Here is a 17850-nt window from a genome sequence, read left to right as displayed (position 1 = left end):
CCATTTTGGAGACACCGAGTTTTTCACAATCGTGGTATATCGCAATGTGGAGGCGTCCACGTTCCCTTGGATGATTATGCATGCTCGACTCATGCCTCGCATTTAGTCGTTCTTCCGCGCATGTACAGGCGACATGCGGGGTTGGTAACACAACATAAGCAGAGCCAAGAAAACTCGGGACAATGTACGTCATGCCCTCCTCCTCCTACCTAGGTAGTCTGCTACATCAATACATCCACACTATTCGTATTCGTATCGCAAGACCAACCTCCCGACTACTCACACATTTCCACTTTTTCCATTCGCTCAAGCCAACTCCACGATCGTCTTGCTCATGTATAACGAACACAAAATGATTGCCTTTCCGTTCCTGCAGCAACGAAAAGAAGCAACAATACACAAACCTCTAAAACCAGATCCTTCTGCTCCATACAGCACACGCAATGTCATCCACAATGGAGATTGAAACCGCAGATGTCGTGGTGTGTGGCTGTGGGCCAACAGGCGCCATGCTATCAGTCCTCCTCGCTAAACACGGCGTGCGCAACATAGTCCTTGAACAGGAAGAAAGTGTTAATACAGATCCACGTGGAATCGCTTTAGACGAAGACGGCATACGCTGTCTGCAGGCTTGTGGTATCTATGACAAGGTATTCACAGATATCGGAAAATGTATGTTGTGTGCTCCCTTCTCTGCTGTTCTGATGTGTGCGTGGGAAAGGTGGGAAAGGGAAAGAGTGTTAACATTGTGATGACCCGCACAGGTATGGGCAAGTTCGAATTCATCAGTGGTATTCATAATGAGCTTGGCAGAGAGCCTTTCATGGTTATGGACTACAACACGGTTTGTCTTTTACCATGACAAGATTCGGGAGAAGGTGGCCATGCTGACTGCATCTAGACTGAAGGAGGGACAGGACATCCAGGTTTCCTATGCCACAAGCAACCAGCTATAGAGAAACATCTTCGATGCAAGATGGAGCAAGCACAACACTCCCAGCTACGACTAGGGGCAACAGTAACGTCGATTCGAGAAGATACAGAATGGACCTACATCACTTATGCCTCCTCGCCCACTGGACAAGAACGGCAGCTCCGCAGTAAATTCCTCGTAGGCGCAGACGGAAAAACAGGCTTCACACGAAAACACTACCTCGAACCCCGCGGCATCACCCTAGACCAAGTGACTTCGTCAGCCTACTCGCAAACCTGGGTCGCTCTAAACTGGAAGATCTCGCTGCCTAACTCCGACACGCATCCTGACTTTCCGTTGTGGCGCCAGGGATACACGCCCCAACAAGTCTACGACCTCTTCTTCCCCAACGATTTCAGATTCCTGTGCAACCCGCAGCGAGCGGCTGTGTGTGGCCGTTTCGGACTGCCCGCCGACCGGCTCTGGCGGTTTGAATTCGTGGTTTTGGAGGGTGAGGATGGGGTGGACATGGCTGGTCGGGAAAAGATACAGCAAGTGGTATACCCGTATATCACGCACCCTGGAAGCAAGTATGGTCTTGACGGGTACGTAAGGTATCCATTGGATTGTATCGAGGTTCTGCGTTGCCGCCCATTCAGCTTCTCGGCACGGAGCTGTAATAAGTGGGCATTGAGTCGCGTGGCGCTCGTTGGAGATGCGGCGCATGTTTTCCCGCCATTCGGGGGACAGGGCATTGCGAGTGGGTTTCGGGATGCAATGGGACTTGCCTGGCGTCTTGCTCTTTTGACCCAAACGCCTCCTCAGTCGTATCATCATCCCTATGCCGACTCCAAACAACCTACTACTTGCAATGTCAACCACCAAAGATTGCTGCAAGGTTGGTACACAGAACGCAAACAACAACTCGACCACTCGCTCGCATCTACCATTGAAAACGGAGCGTATGTCTGCGAAACGGATTCGCTCAAGATCTTTGTGAGGGACTGGTATCTCTGGGGAATGCAGTTGGTGCCGAGTTGGAAGAGATGGCTGGAACAAGGAAATCGAAAGGAGGGGTTGACCAGGTATGAGTGGCAAGAGAGGGAAAACATGGCCTTCTTGCCGGGTGGAAGTGGGGGAGGGAAGAACTTCCCGCAAGTGTATTGCGTGGGAGTAACCGAAAAGGAGGAGAAGAAGGGGGTCAGGTTCACCGACGATGTCATCTTCGGACAAGGGAAAAAGGGGCTGTTCCGACTTGTTATCTTCATCGATGGTGTACTGGACCTCCATCGCATCCAGCCACTGCTCAATGATATTGAGTCCGTCTCAGGTGGTATGTTGGGAGCAGCTGAAACGACATTCTTCTTGAAGACTACCAAGATGATCCAAACGAGCTGGACTTTGCCTACGCAACACCCGAATGTCTACCGTCTAGCAACAGGCCAAGAATTTGCAGCTTCACCACTTTGTCAAGGGCGTCCAGAGCCGCAGTACTATGAGCCGGATCGTATTTGGCGGGAGTCGGATAGAAAGCAATTCGTTATCCTGCGGCCTGATCGCTTTGTTTTCGCTACTTGCAAGGATTTGTTTGAGCTAAAGAGAGCGGCTGCTAAGTTGATGGGTTTAGTGTCTGACGGGTGGGTTGAAGGGGGTGGGTGAAGACGCCCTCGTAAAGCATAGGATCGGGAAGGGATGACAAAGTCAGAAGTTATGGTCGTGTTCGAATTCAGCTATAGGAAGCATGCTCAGCAATCTCCAGTACTAAATCGTATCCTCCGGCCTTGAAACCCCAGTGACTGGAAGACACGCCGCATAGCCCGACAAGGCCTCAGCGCGTGCAGCTCCTTGTATTCATCCCCTTGCTCACCAATGATACTGCACATTTGGAACAGCCTCCTCCTTTGGCAACTCCGAGCGCCCACGACCACGACCACGTCCAAGGACCAGATTACGAGCCCGTCCTCTCAATCTTTCACTTCCACTAGACTGGCCACGACCGCCACTGTCTACCTGACCATGTTCGCTCGAGGTTCCCTGTTTATCATTGCCACGGTCTCCCCTGTCACGCTGCCCATGACCCTCATCAGGCGCCTCACAGCCACTAGACGGCCCAATATGATCCTCTCCAGCGCCATCATACTGCGGAACAGGCTTAGCCTTACTTTGTACTGGCTTCGATACTGGCGGAATGGCAGAAGCAAGAGGAATCGGTGAGCCGCCATCTCCAACGGCCTCATGATCGCTCCAGCCTTCTGCTTCATCCTTAGCCCTCTGCTCAGCCTCCTCGATCCTAGCTCTGAGTCTGTTCTCCTTCTCTTGCTTGCGCATATCGTCCAATTCGAGAGAGCCACGGAGAGTCGCCTCTTTAACGCAGATACCTAACATGGCCTGCACGGTATACACGGCGTCGTTACCCGCATTATGTAGCTTCCAGCCTGAAATATCGAATGCTAAGAGGATTCTGCCTAGGCTAGTGGGCTGTGGGTCTCGGTTCCAGACTTTGTACATGGTTGCGGTGTCCATAGCTTCAAGAATATGTTCTACCTTCATGGGGTCGTAGCCGAGCTGTTGCAGGCAGCGGACGTCTCCAAGAGTATCGTGCCCGAGGAAGATGATGTTGCGCTTCTCAGTCGGATCATGATGACTGGGGAAGCCATCTCCGTCTTGGGCTCCGAAGGGGGCATGGAAGCAGGCTGCGACGTGGTCTGCAGCTTCTTTGAGGGGAATGAAGGTTGACTTACCGAAATCGAAACCGTCGGGGTAGCCAGTGACAAATTCGGTGTTGCGTAGGTGCTTATATTCGTTGATGCGGAAGTGACGGGCTCGGATCTTGTTCCTCCATGCCGCACCGTTTTCGCCGGGTGGGACACCGACGAGCTCCCGAGTATCCAGTGTAGCTACTCCTACTTCGGTGATCTTGTGATGAGCTCTCTCGTACGATTCAACATCGACGCACACAAAAACGACATCGTGATCAAAAGGGAAAGGAACTGGCATGGAAGGGTCGATTGCCGGGTAGGAGGAAGATGAAGACGAAGCCTGGATTGAGCCACGAACACCGAGATACCTCCCGGCACGCTTGAACTGATCTTGCATTGACTTGTTCTTGGCCATGCGATCCTCTTGCTTCTTTTGCTTGTTCGCTTTGCTCTTCGCCTTTTGTGCTTCTGCCAAATTCGCCATCAGTTGCCGGAATCGTTCTAGAGTGTGTGAGTCAAGTGGTGGATGGGAAGCTTCTCCCACTGCACGGAAAGTATTGTTGGGGGCGTTTTCGGCCATACTGTCAACGTCCTCGCGCGACCGGGAGCGGCCAAGATAACGAGGCAGGCAGCGTTGGTGGTCAGGAAATTGCACGAGTAGCCCCTGTCAGTAAGAGTTAGCCTGAGTGTTCAACTGATAGCACAATGATGCAGCCTTGCCTCCTCTCGCTGTTGGTCGGTGATTCTCAAAGTAAGCTTCAAGTGCTTATTGATCTCAGCAAGTAATGCTTGAACTTGGCTTTCGCGGAGGAGAACGAAAGGCTTGGAAGTCTCTTCAATGTCCCAGATGTAGTATCTGGTGAGGTTAGTGTATGTCTTCTCCCTTCTGTCATGATGACGAATGAGTGGTGAGGTGAAGTAGACTTACAGATCCCACTCTCGCTGCCAGAATTTTCCTTGGTCGAAGAAAGCAGAAGCAATGTCCTGCATATGGATCTTGTTGCAGTACTTGTAGGGATACTTTGCCAGTGCCTGGATTGGGGTGAAGTGATGGCGAGGTGAGGCTAGGTCGCCACGTTGGAGATCAGACACCGGAAGCCCAGCGGCATCAGTACGAGGTGCCGGAGCTTGGGCGGTAGATGGTCGCATCAGGTCCAGGTTTGGGTTGAAGGAGCTATAAGCGTCTTTAATCCAAACGAATCGGCGTTCTGTGTTCTCGACAGGCGGTGTCTTTATAGCTGCAACAGTCCGATCGCGTGATGTCTGTTTGCTGGCAGGCGAATCTGGAGGTATGTTTCTGAGCGATACACCGCCAGAGGAGTTGCTGTTGGCATGATTAGGTTCGGGCTCTGGCTTGGACTCACGTCGTGGAGAGGTAGGGCGGTCTGGCAGGGTATCGAGGTCTACTTGGACAAACCTTTGGAGACGCTGTAACCGTGCTGAGGCCATGGTGAGTGTTTGATAGAGTAGAATATGTTTGCGAGGGAAGTGTGATAGAGGATATACGGTAGCCGCGCTTGGATAAACAAACGAGGCAAGAGCAAACAGGAAACGACAGTGGGGAGAGCCTCAACTAGAAAACTGAGAGAGTGGAAGAGAGACGAGAGAGACGATAAGAAGACACGGCTTGCAATGTAGGAGCACACAGGGTAGGCTTCTTTATGCCAACCAACTAAAGGGCACACGGTATGATGTTGTCGGAGCGCGACAGCGTGTATGAATCTCTGTCCGACATGATACGGAGAGCGCGTCTGCTACTTTTGAATCTCACGTACCGATCGGGAGTGATACACGACTAAGATGTGTCTAATTCATAACATCATAAGTCCAACTATGAATGCACCATGTACTGTAGTGGTGTAGGCGGAGTGTGGGGCGGCGGCTCCCGGCTCTCCCAGGCGTTCCTGAGTGATGTGCAGCGATGTTTCCCAAAGCGGACTAGCGCGAACCTCAGTGGTTCAACGTTGCGACAAGCTCCCAGCAGGCACCCCATCGCTATCAGCGCATGTCGCAACTCGCGCCCTCACTATCGCGCTGATTCTCCTCAATAGTTTGGTTGACGCGTGGCTGGAGAGTCTGACGCGTGCGTCGCAAGCCTCCATCCACTCTGCCTCCCCGCGATGCGCCATGTCTGAAGCCGACGATGCGCCTGAGATGGCCCAACCCGCCCCGAACCCGGATGCTCAGACGACGGTGAATGACTTCCTCGACTATACCGAGTTCTTTCCCTCGGACCTGGTGCGCTCGTTGACGCTGATTGCCGACCTCGACTCGACCTACTCCGAGGCCGTCCAGCATGTGCACGCGCTGACGGTGCAGTATGGCAAGCTGCCCGCCCTTGCCGAGCGAGAGCGCCCCGACCCCGTGTTTCTGCGCAAACAGATTGCCCAGCATCTTCAAAAAGCCATCAGTCAGAGAGAGTTTGCCTACACAGAGGCCTCGCGGCTTTACGAGGTCACTGTGCGCCACTGCCAGCGCTCGTCTGTCATCAAGAGGAAACTTCAGGCCCAGCCACAGCCGCCGTCACGCGATCCTACGCCCCCGCCAGTCTCTCCAAGTGCCCACCGACTCATAAACCGCAACTACGAACGAGCCCCCCATCTGCGCTTGACCTTTGACGGCGGCCGCCATGGCGCCAACACTTCGCGGCCCCGAGATCGGCACAAGAAGACAGCCATCCCTCTCCCAAGAGGACGCGGACGAATGCGCTGTGACTCGGACTCGTCAGACTCGGAAATTGGCTCAGGCATCGACGTAATATCGCCCAAGAAGCGCAAGGACAACCGGGACAGACATTCAAGGACAACTGGCGGCAGATCGCGCGCTGCTGGCGTACTCGGCACCAACGTACACAGTTCGATTGCGGGCATCTCTACTAGCAACGCGCTTGCCCAACTCGCCCCACCTCCAGCCGACGCGAAGCCTGGTAGCAAATGGGCGCCGTGGAAGAAGCTGACCGAGTATGAAATGGCTGTATTGCGCAAGCAGATGAAGAAGAATGCTGTCTGGACGCCTAGCCAGACCATGATGATTCGCGAGCTTGAAAAGAAGCACCGTACAGAGGCAGACTACGAAAGGGAAAAGGCTCGTTGCGAGGCCACGGGCGAAGACTTCCTCGATGAGGAGCCTGAGACGCTACAGCAGATCATGACAGCATCGGGCCTGGGCCTGTTGGCACCGCATGGTCCACAGGCAGCCAATCCGCCCCCGCCGACCGAGCCTGTCGACGAAGACGCCAAGGACGAGACTGGTCCAGTCAGCATCCGTCTCAAGCCTGTCGCGACCAAAGAAGGTAGGAAGCTCGATCGCACATCTCAGCGCCAAAAGGCTATGCAGGACGCTCAGGAGCTCATAGGTGCTTCTGAGAAGATCAGAGAAGCTGCCAACAGCCTCAAAGAACTCAACTTCAACTCGACTGTTGCAACGCCCGCAAGCCAAAAGAAGAAAACTGTCGTCAATCCTTCCAACAAACGCAAGCGCGATACGTCACCCGCACCCACCATCGACGGCGCCACCGAAGCCACGAGAGAAGCGTCGGTAGCCACTCAAGACAGTTCATCAAGGCCTCCAGAGCCCAAGCGCACACGATTGCAGCTCATTGCTCCAGCGACCAACACTATCTCCTCCCCAATACCAACTCCCGCTTCTACAGCCTCCACCCCTCGAGATATCCCTGCCTCTGTCGTAGCTTCACCGGCAACTAATACGCCTGTGCCCCTCCCAGACTCTCTGAAGCCATCGACAAATGGAAACCCTGTACAAGTGCCTCTCGCCCCGGCAGGTCCAAGCACACCGAAAGTTAACAGAGTTGTACCAAAAGAGCAGAGCCCAGAGCTCACACCTATCACAACTTCACCACTAGCACCCGAAGAGTCCCCCGCTATGTCAGAAGCTTTGCAATCGCCAGCACCAGCCCGAGCACCCAGTCCAGTTCCAGCCGCAGTCCCAACAGCACCAACTACAGTTTCGACAAGGTCAACACGTGGGTCCGTCGCACCAAGAGCACCCACTCCGCCTGTGGCTTCTCTTCCCCCCGCAAAATTCTCAAAGACACCGACGCCAGTACCTGAACCCGCTCCAGAAACACCTGCAGCGCCAACTTTACGTCCAAGATCCGCACGCGGTCATGTGCCGACGCCCAAAGCGCAAAGCGAAGAGCCCAAGCCTGGCAGCGAAGAAGGTAGGATAACACGAGAAACTCGTCGTCATAGTGTCTTTAGCCAACCCGCGTCTACCTCTACAGCAGTACCACCTGCAGTTCTCCCCTCTGCCCAACACCAACAATCACAGCAGCAACAACAACAATCAGCCATGCCCACAACACGCACTAGTTCGCGAAGGAAACCGCCTCCGAAAGGCGAAGTTACTGTTGCGGAGGATGGTCAAAAGACTGTCACGAACGTCAAGCGCGCACAAGGGAGTAAGAATAAAAAGAAGACCAACAGACGTACGGAGGGAAGGGCAGAGGCTTCCGAAGAGGTGGAGGCGGCGGATGAGATTGATCCGGATGAGCCGCGGTATTGTATCTGTGATGATGTGTCTTATGGGCAGATGATCAGTTGTGACAATAACGTAAGTTTTATAACCCCTACAACTTTTACGACAGCAGCGAGGGCGAAGTAGATGGTAGATGGTGGACAATAGGCTAACGGTCCTACAGTGCGACAAAGAGTGGTTTCACCTCCCCTGTATGAATATGACAGAAGACGACATACCTTCCCGCCGCGCGAAATGGTATTGTCCGGATTGCAGGGCGCAGCTGGGAACAGATGCGTATGGGAATCCACTGGTGCCACCACCGCTCCCGGGGAGGAGGGGGGCTGGTAATCGGTGAGTTCTACCCCTTTGAGACTGAATGGGAAGAGGGTAGAGGTGTGAAGAAAGCGTTGATGTCTTTTGAGGGGATGGAGTACTTAGGGTGTTATAGGTCTGCTTGAGCTACGAATACGCGCATCTGGCGGTGAAGATTCAATAGGGTATGGGACGGTGATTGGAGGGGGGAGTCGGCGCTGGATCTATTTTGATATGAGTTTGCCTTGTTCCTTTTTCGGGACGGGGCGTGTGGTATCGTCATGGGTGATATGGGTAGCAGGCTTATCGCTCTTGGGATATTCTCCCCAGCTACAGGATTAGGGGATATTTTTTTTCTTCTATGGCATGGTGTTTGGAGTTGGCAGCTTTTTGTCTACGGACAGCTGCTTTGGGTAGATGTTTACCCGTCTAGTCTTCTCCCAATATCATGTGTTTCAACCACAAGTTAGCTCCTTGGCCCTACTGTTACTAATTCATCGTCTCCAGGGTTGGTAATGTAATTGGAAAGAATTAGAAACTGATCCCCCGATTTGGATAGAGAGCCATCACACTTATCCTGAGAAACTGATTCTAACCTCGTGTAGCGATCGTTCGGGTCGAATCATCGCTAAATCGATTCTTATTACGCTTCCATGACTTCAGGAGAATCTGGGTCCTAGAATGCTGGGTATTATAGGCGGGCACAACCCGCCAGCATAGTCAAAGCTGGAGGAGACATTGTCTGCTGTCGCTAATAGATATTGTATTGTACAATACCCGGGAAGTACTTGCCTTCTCTTCTCTTGTTTAGTACCAAGTACTTAGACCGATGTATACAGCAGGCCGAAAGGAATAGCTTTCCAACAGCAGCAGGAAAAAGACCAAGCTCACCTTCACCTTCACCTTCACGACAAGCTTTTTTGCGGCCTCGCAATCACCTCGACAACTAGGACTAGTACGGTCTTGGCAGTCACTCACTTACAGGGCTATAGCTTTATGAGAAGCTCAAACTCTTACTCTCTACCCATCCACAAACTCCTCTTCAAATCGCCGCTGTCACAAGCTGCAGTTTCTCTACCTATTCTACCACTTCCTCCACACCACAACCACTCATGATGAATACATACTCACGGTACAAGGTAAGTCATGGCTGCTTGAAGTGCATGTAGGACTCATGCTGACTTTGTATGCACATAGGTTCCCCAGTACTCGGAGTATGATCACGTGTCGGCCATCTACAGGGACCCGAGCAATCCGCGGAGTGCGACTCTGCCATCAAGCCGACATCTGCAGCCTACAAATTCGAAACTCGCAGCGATCTACTCCTTGTCTCCTACCCCACACTTCGCTTTCGAGGATGCCGATATGCATTTGAGACTTTCGAAGAGTACGAGCGATCAGTCGGCCTCGGTACCCTTCTTGAGCAGCGCGCTTCTATGGGCAAACATACGTACACTGGTCGTGTCGCCGTTGTATCAGTCCCAGGGACTTACAGCAAGAAAGCCAAACTTTGGATAGCGTATTATCTCCAGCTTTCTGTCAACAAGAATCCAGAGCCGCCCGCATTGGTAGTCGGAGATTCAGTCACCATCAGCTTCGATCCAAATGGAGTCGATCAGAAGACCACGTAGAGAGGAAAGATTACTGAAGCTGTCGATGCAACTTCGATTGGACAGCTCAAGGTAACCATTGACCGTCCTCACGACAAGGACACACTCCTGCCGTTCGACAGTGAAGAGCACTCGGTCTTGACAGTCGAAGATCTGGTGAACATGAAGCACTCGTTGGTCCTTCGAAATTGGTCACGCAACAACTCGAAGAAACCGGTCGTCATCTACACCAACAATGACGAGAAGGAGTGTAAGCGGCTGATGAACAACTTCTCCAAGCTCAAGGTCCCCCACAAACTTCGAGACACATACCCCGCCAAGGCAGCAGCGCTCAAGGCGCAGACCGAGCTGTTGTTGATGAAGAACTTTACACAACTCAAGCGCTCCGAGTTGTTCAAGAATATCGACGCAGGCCAGTGGACTCAAGTTCGACAGATCATTGTGCATGCTCAGCTTCGCATGTACATCGGATCGACCAACCAGCACCCTCCTAAAAGTGAATGGGAAGATTACATGATGGAGATTCACCGAAACGCTCGCGTTCCAAAGCTCTCTGATGACGGTGCCGAAGCCTGGGATTTGGACGTATACAAACCATCGCACAAAGTCCTTGACGTCTCCGACCGCACTTGGGAATCGACCCTGTGCAAGTTGTTTCCACAGGCCACAGAACAGAATTATTTCAAGAATCTGTATGGTAGCCTCAGGTCTGGAGCCAAGCTCTTCCTCATCTGCTTCCGACACAACGAGCTTCCATGCACGAGCTTCCATGCACGAGCAATGTTCTCACCCATCGTACGCAGATGCCCGAGCTGTGCGACGACTTGCGCATCGTTATGCAGAACTCACCATACACTTTCATGCTCATTTGTAGCTCCGGCGTAGACTCAGAAGTCGAATCTATTGTTGAAGCATGGAAAGAGCTCACGGAGTATGATCCCATGTCGGTCATCTACAAGGACCTGAACAACCCGCAGATGTGCGACTCCGGCATCAAGCCGACATCTGAACTTCCCAAGTTTACTGCATCCGCCCGATATGTGTTTGAGACTGGATACCACTACAGTTAAAGGCGTGACTGACTCGTCATACTCACTAGAGACTGCTTGCGCAGTGATGAAGGATGTTGTCGATCCCATGGCCCACATTGAAGGCAAGCATCCATCATTATCACACAGTACACCGCGCAGGTTGAGGTACTTTGGTGGGAGTGAGAGAGCGCTGTTGCAACAGCTGTATCACGACGACAGTAAGTGTTGGCGAAACGCCTGGCCGATATCGACATAGTGACCATCGACTCGTTCATGGGCAAGAACAGGAACTCGGTCAGTGTCGATATGACTTCGCTGGCGTCATATCGCTGTCGAGGATGGCTCATGCCGGAGTATATATGGCCGGTTCTCTTGGTCATCTCTGGAAATTACCCCGTACCGTCGTTGCTACAACTCGCACAAAGGTGTCCATGCAGTTCTTTGGACCACTCTCCGAATTCATCAACCCGACGAACTCCATCCCGAGCAAGCACCCGTTGCGAGAGATGTTTAGCCAACTCCACAAGCGAGGCCATGTCTACCGGCTCACTTCCATCGAGCGGAAGTCATTCGAGCAGTATGAACCAGTGCTAGAAGCTCCTGGTCTGATCACGGCTAGATCAGAGCACTGGATCTTTCGGTAAAGTGGTAACAAGGGATATTGTCAGTCGCAGGTATCGTAAGCCAAACATCGAGGTATATAGTGTGTGCTTCCCATCTTAGTTAGCTCATCAGACTTAATACATACATTGAAACCCCCATCCGACAGAAAGGTAGCTGCTGCATACATTGACTTCTAATACAAAACCTCATATGAACTAAAACAATTGTAAGCTTCTAGATCATTTATATGTATACTACAAATCTCAATATACATTATTGTAGTAGGGAAAAGTAGAACATGCTCAAGAGCTATGCCTTACCCTAGAGTCTACATTGATTTCTGAGTGAAGACTCTGTAGAGATCAAACGCATTGTATGATCTTGGATTCTTTATGTCTATACTATAACTCTTAGACTACATGATTGTAGTAGGCTGGGGTAGGAGAGAACACACCAAATAGAGCATGGCTGTTGAAGCTGCCAACGAAGGTTCTGATCATCATTGGACGCTACGCTGTCGGCAGCACACATGCATTCAAGGACCAACTGCATCCGGAAAGACTTCGTGATAGTTACCACCGAGTCATTCAAAACCTCGCCGGCCTGCAGGAAATACAGGTATACGACGTCGATACTTGGTTTGACAAAGACAAGGAAGATATGACATTGAAGACTGTCAAAGACGCATTCGGTTCATCTCTGAAAACGCGATGGCGTACCGAGGTCAGCTGTTGAGATCAAAGTCAAGTCCCGGAACTACAGAGACGTGAGATGGTAAGCTGACTTCTTGCGCGTGAAGTCCACGCTGCATCTGCTGATTCAGATTTATCTAGGATCCCCCCATGCCAAAAGCTTGAGGGCCTTTTGGTAGCGGATTAGCGGCAGAGTCAAAATGCTGGCTGAAATACTTATCAGTGTTGTAAAAGTGGGATATTCTCATATGGGCTGGGTAGAGAGGTCAACGGAAGGGCTCGAAACTTAAAAGCATGGCAATAAGTCGAACTGTGACGAAACTTTACTCTGAGCTATCTGAGTAGGCTTTGCTGGTCGCTGTAGCTAGCCGTTCAGTCACATGTTGGGTTCTGGTAGCGCTTTGAAGACACAATGACACTCCGGCACGCACATTGCGCATACCAGGCATCCAGTCATTCGTCTGTATCGAGTATCTTCATGATTCATTAGATGCAATAGAAACCTGTCTAAACGATGTTTTATAGGACATTAGCGCCGGCTAGCAGAGGTCGCGCATACACTAATCTCTGAGTGTGCTGCAGCATGGCTGCAAGGCTGTAACCTGCAGTCCTGACAGTTGCGCGGGGCGCTGAAGGCTGGAAGGTGCTATGAGGGCCTAACTTTTGGCCTAATGTCGAGAGTATTGAACACGCAATGAGCATACAAAGTAGGTCGTACAAGTTGCTTGGCTAAGGGATGCAGCGTTGTCGCCTGGGTAGTTCCGGCTGAGAAAAGGCCAGATTGCTAGATTCTACATATACTCAGGAGAGCCGAGCGAATGATGAACATGATCAGCTCTTGTGATTGGCATGATGATTCAACAACATGTCCCTGGTTCTTTCCCAGCGTGCAGGATATATAATATCCGAACCATGGTCTTTCGAAGCTTCCTCGATAGCGAATTGCAAGGCAGTGCGACCATGTGCGTCTTCTTCGTTTGCGTCAATGCCGATGACGTTCACAAGGAACTCGAGTGATTCTTCAGTAAGCCAGCCAGATATAGCTGCGAGGTGGAGGACAGTTCTTCCAGCACAGTCTCTTCTTGCTAGATCTACACCGTGGTCGTTGAAAGCCTCCAACATATAGATCTGAAAGTTGGGCGTTGCAGCACACAAGTGTCCAAGGCTTTGGCCATTACAGTTCACATACGACTCAGTTCCTGTAGTCTTAAGGAGCAATCTGCAGATATCATAGACGTTGACGTACCACGGGTCGTTCTGGATGAGTCTTGCGAGGGGGGAGACACCAAAATCATCAAGCTCTGAACTGTCCACTCCTTGGTCAAGTAACCCCTGCACCATTTTGATCCGAATGGGTTGCCGTCGGAACAACTGGTGAAGCAGATTCTCCCCATGCTCGTTCTTCTTCGCTACCAGCTTAAGTGCCCGTGCCTCTTTTGTCTCGAGAATGGCGACTATAACCTCGTGGTTTGCGCTCCAAAGCGCGTCATTGAATGTATCGAGGAGGCATCGTTCAGACCATGCCGCTTGCGAACTTGTGCTAAGCAAAGCAACGATCGATGCAGTATCGCCAGCTTCCCTGGCAAGATGCAGTGGGCTTTTTTGACTCGAATTTACACACGATGGGTCGGCTCCTCGGGAAAGAATTTTCTGGACTAAGGTCGAGCTTTCTGGTTCCCCATATTTGATGCAATGTAAGAGGTTTTCGCCTTGGTAGTCTTGTGCTGCAGTGGAGATACTGGGATGTTCCAGTAATGTATCAAGTATGCTTTGACACGCAGACTCGACAGTCGAAGAGTCTGTATCAAATTTACGCTGATAGAAGAAGTCTGAACAATTTTCTACCCTGAGATTCATATCCTTCCATTCATCTTTGTACTGTGTTCCATAGAGTGTGGTGCGCTGGTTAAGATGTAGAGGAGTTTCGCCATACTCGGAAAGAGCATTGGGATCTGCGCCGTGATCGAGAAAGAATTTCGTCATCGTAAGATTACCGATCAAGGCTGCGAAGTGTAGAGGAGTTAGGCCAACTGCGATGGATTCTGGAATCAGATGTACGGTGTCCATGTGATCAACAGGACTGAATGTGTCGCCATCCCAGGACCACGACTTTCGTCGAACTCCTATATCGATCGGGACCCCTGCACCAAGGAGTTGTTTTGCGGCCTTCTGATTGCTATTACGAGCACAATAATGGAGTGGCGTCATATTTTCGATATCGATCGCATCTATCGAAGCACCGTATTGCTGTAAGATACTGATGAGCGATGGTGTGCACCAATTACTGCGAAGGGCAGCATAATGAATGGGGCCTTTCAGTCGCTCGTCCAAACCACAGTCGGCCCCTCCTTCGAGCAACAACTTGACTGTGGCTTCTCCTGCTGTTCCGATAGCAGCCTGGAGTGCGTTATCCCAATCAGGATATTTGGACATAGGCGCATTGACGTCAGCACCTGCGTCGATTAGCAACTTGACCGTTGCTTCATCACCGTCCTGTGCAGCTTGGTATAGCGGAGTGCCCCAAGACTCATGAGTGCTGTTGATGTTGGCGCCGGCATCGATTAACAACTTGGCCACTGCTGTGTGGCGTGAATACACAGCTGCTGCAAGCGCATCCCCAAACATCCCACCCTGCGCGTTAACATCGGCACCTTGGTCCAACAGAAGTTCCGTAATCTTACACAGGCCCGATCTTGCTGCGGAATAAAGGGGTGTTGCCATATCATCCAATTCTCGATCCAAATCTGGGTATTCACTAATTTCCAACAGGTCTGGATCACATAACCGCAACCAGTTGTGATATGCAGGGTTGTTCGTCGAAAACATAATCAGCGCTAGGCGGCATAAGTTTTCCGTCTCACTTCCTGCCTTTCGAAAATGCGACAACCAGAACTCCGCTGAGTACATTGCGAGCGCAGAGATGTCGAATTGTGCGTCGGTAATCGGTCCTTGGAACTGGGTGAGATATCCAATACAGCCTTTCGTTATCTCTTCATGGCTTTCACCTTCTTGCATGTGATATTGTTTTGCTGGTCCTAGCTTGATTCTGTCTGAAACAAGGTACTCTTGCACCGAGTAGTGTGCTAGAGAGAGAATTCGTGCGTCAGCTAGTCGTCCAAAGTCGTCTACTTCCTTCTCTGCGGAACCAGTGACAGTGATTAGACTGGAACAAATGTCTAGAGCTTCTAGCGGGTCTGTTAACACTTCATCGCGATCGAATATCGGTTCGCCCTTGATATCGATTGCAGCCACTTCGGCAACTTCCTCGATGGTGAGTGGCCTTTCAGAGAAGGTCAACCACTGCAAGATGCGCATTGCGTATACGCGGTCTTCTTCGCGTATAGCAGTGAGAATGCGATCGTATGTCTGGTCCAGGGTCTGTGGCAGGCTAGCGAGCGACCTGCGCAGCGTGGCTAGATTACGACTCTTAGCTAGCATATCAAGTTGACATGCAGCCCATCGGAACCTAGACTATGGTTAAGCCTAACCCACTCAATAATTGGAGAAGTACACATACATCCCGCCAGCTCGGCTCATCAAGGCTTTCTCAATCTCTTGTCTGATATCAGCGTCCTTGTTCCATTTCGCCAAGGCCTTGTCTTCATGCAGCCTGTTTCTAACATATCGTGAAATGTCTTCGTTCACTATGTTCCTCTGGAGATTGACAATATTATCTTTTTCGATGTGACTCTCCAAGGACATCTCGATGTCCCTTTCTTTCCGACTAGTCAGAAGCAGATGTACTATGTCAAGCTTCCACCCAATCACTGATTCAAGCATGCTCATCAGTTCCGAGCGTTGTGTGCACTCATCAAGCGCGTCAAGAACGATGTAAACATGTGTAAACTGCCGCATCACCTTCGGTATTACGTCCAGAAGTTCGTGCAGTGATGGCTGTTTTCCCCCGTTCTGGCAGGATAAGAACAAAGCGTCAACGTCCTTGTGTGTAACGGCCAAGCACTGCAGGAGCTGATGGAGCAACGAGCGGAGCATCAGTTCTGGATTCTGTTTCTGCGAATCGTTGAAGTCAAAGTAGAAGTAGACTGTCACTTTTTCGATATCATTTTCGCAGTGCTGCAGCATATGCTCGATAACAGTGGAACTCAGGATGGTTTTTCCACATCCTGGGATTCCATGCAGCCATAGCCGCGACGCCGCCGCTGTCTTCCAATTTTCTAATTGGGCGCTGTTCAGCAGCCAGAGCCCAGTATCAGCCTGCCGCTGCTTCTTTGCTTTGTGATAGTTCGTGGAAGGGTCAGGCGTTGATAACCAGCAGCGAATTTTGCTGAGCCTCTCGGACGCCTCTGGCATCTCCTTCCTTAGTCGCTCCAAAGCTCTTTTTCTGCCTTCGCCGTAGATCAGGGGAAGGTGGCAGGCGAATATGCCTAACAGGCAGTATGCACCGTCTTCTTCCCGGGTCGTCTGCCGACTTTGTGCCCAAGAGAATCGTTCATCAATACTAAACTTGGATAGATTACTCCCTGTTAGGGCGTCGATAGGTATCTTCGTGATTTCGTGTATCGTTTGCTTAAGCGATTCTCTATCGCCCAGCCATGCCTCGTCTTTAGAGAAGAACTCAACGGATCGCGGTGCCAAAAGCTCCTGGAGCGTCCAGCCTCGGCTGAACCACCTGCTCGTCCTGAAAGCCGCCTTCCATCTTGAGGAAGACTTGCATCCACCTCCTGATGACTTGCCCTCGACGTCCGAGAGGAAGGCATAGCACCTTTCTGCTTTCTGGTACCAGCGAAACATTGAGTTGATGGCCTCTGAAAGCTCAGTATGATTAGCCTTGTCGATGCAGCATGTATCTATCCAGAAGTATTTCAGGCCGTCACGCTTTGCTTGTTGTGCGCAGAAATCAATCTTCTTCCAACCGTCCTTTCTCTTTGCATCGTCATTGTTCAAGTCATCTAGACTCTTCATGTCGTTGAAAACCACCTCTTGGTCCCCCCAAGTGTGCGAAAGGATCGCATAGGGGGGGATTTCGTCCTTAAGAATGATGTCCTTGGTAAACTCTAGCTTTCCGTCCTCTGTAATGTGTAGTAGCCGCATCTTGTGGTGTGTGTGCAGAGCGAGCTAGAAGTGCTTGCTTCTCGTATGTGCGGGCGGTAGAGTGTAGCCTCGGAACGTCGCAAAAGGCCAAGTGAATGAATAATACACAACTTTCGCATGCAAGGCGTAGATCTCGTAGCTGTCGATCCTGTTGCAAGCGCCGACAACGTATTGCTAAGCTAGAGTAGAGAGAGAGAAAAACTGGCTTCTGGGGGCTAATTGTTGGGACAGGCTGCATTCCGACACCCAAGGCAGAAGGCGCAGCTCGCATGCGCCGTGGCGTCCACCAGAGAAGGCGGTGCAAGGCTGAGAAAGCATAATTACGCAAGAGCACCATTTCATAGGCTGAGAGCGTCAGGATATGACAGGATAGTACGACAACGCGATGCATAGTTTTTTGGTGACGTTGAGTTGTGTTAGCAAGTTCATGGATCGCGTTCGTCCGTGGATAGGCTGAGC

General features: G+C 51.3%; 5 protein-coding genes across 5 annotated transcripts; 3 read left to right on the top strand and 2 right to left on the bottom strand.

The window, feature by feature from the left end:
* Positions 1–670: 670 nt before the first annotated feature.
* On the top strand, positions 671–2572 carry J4E82_008203 (uncharacterized protein; the record flags this gene model as incomplete). Its single annotated transcript, XM_051734438.1, has 2 exons — positions 671–844; positions 902–2572. 2 exons carry the CDS (start codon positions 671–673, stop codon positions 2570–2572), a joined length of 1845 nt encoding a protein of 614 aa, XP_051585806.1.
* Positions 2573–2776: 204 nt separating this feature from the next.
* On the bottom strand, positions 2777–5061 carry J4E82_008202 (uncharacterized protein; the record flags this gene model as incomplete). The annotated part of the gene is made up of 3 exons (XM_051734437.1): positions 2777–4276; positions 4333–4468; positions 4541–5061. The coding sequence occupies 3 exons, from the start codon at positions 5059–5061 to the stop codon at positions 2777–2779; spliced, it is 2157 nt and encodes a 718-aa protein (XP_051585805.1).
* A 678-nt stretch (positions 5062–5739) lies between these two features.
* On the top strand, positions 5740–8446 carry J4E82_008201 (uncharacterized protein; the record flags this gene model as incomplete). Its single annotated transcript, XM_051734436.1, has 2 exons — positions 5740–8184; positions 8273–8446. 2 exons carry the CDS (start codon positions 5740–5742, stop codon positions 8444–8446), a joined length of 2619 nt encoding a protein of 872 aa, XP_051585804.1.
* A 1072-nt stretch (positions 8447–9518) lies between these two features.
* On the top strand, positions 9519–11083 carry J4E82_008200 (uncharacterized protein; the record flags this gene model as incomplete). Its single annotated transcript, XM_051734435.1, has 4 exons — positions 9519–9542; positions 9601–9617; positions 10037–10705; positions 10888–11083. 4 exons carry the CDS (start codon positions 9519–9521, stop codon positions 11081–11083), a joined length of 906 nt encoding a protein of 301 aa, XP_051585803.1.
* Positions 11084–13170: 2087 nt separating this feature from the next.
* J4E82_008199 (uncharacterized protein) lies at positions 13171–17391 on the bottom strand (the record flags this gene model as incomplete). Its single annotated transcript, XM_051734434.1, has 2 exons — positions 13171–15805; positions 15857–17391. The coding sequence occupies 2 exons, from the start codon at positions 17389–17391 to the stop codon at positions 13171–13173; spliced, it is 4170 nt and encodes a 1389-aa protein (XP_051585802.1).
* Positions 17392–17850: the final 459 nt, after the last annotated feature.

This window comes from Alternaria postmessia (assembly GCF_024291825.1).
Source record: "Alternaria postmessia strain BMP 2775 chromosome Unknown scaffold_63, whole genome shotgun sequence".
Taxonomy (NCBI): domain Eukaryota; kingdom Fungi; phylum Ascomycota; class Dothideomycetes; order Pleosporales; family Pleosporaceae; genus Alternaria; species Alternaria postmessia.
Note: the sequence above shows the minus strand (reverse complement) of the source record. Positions and strands in the feature narration are given on the sequence as shown.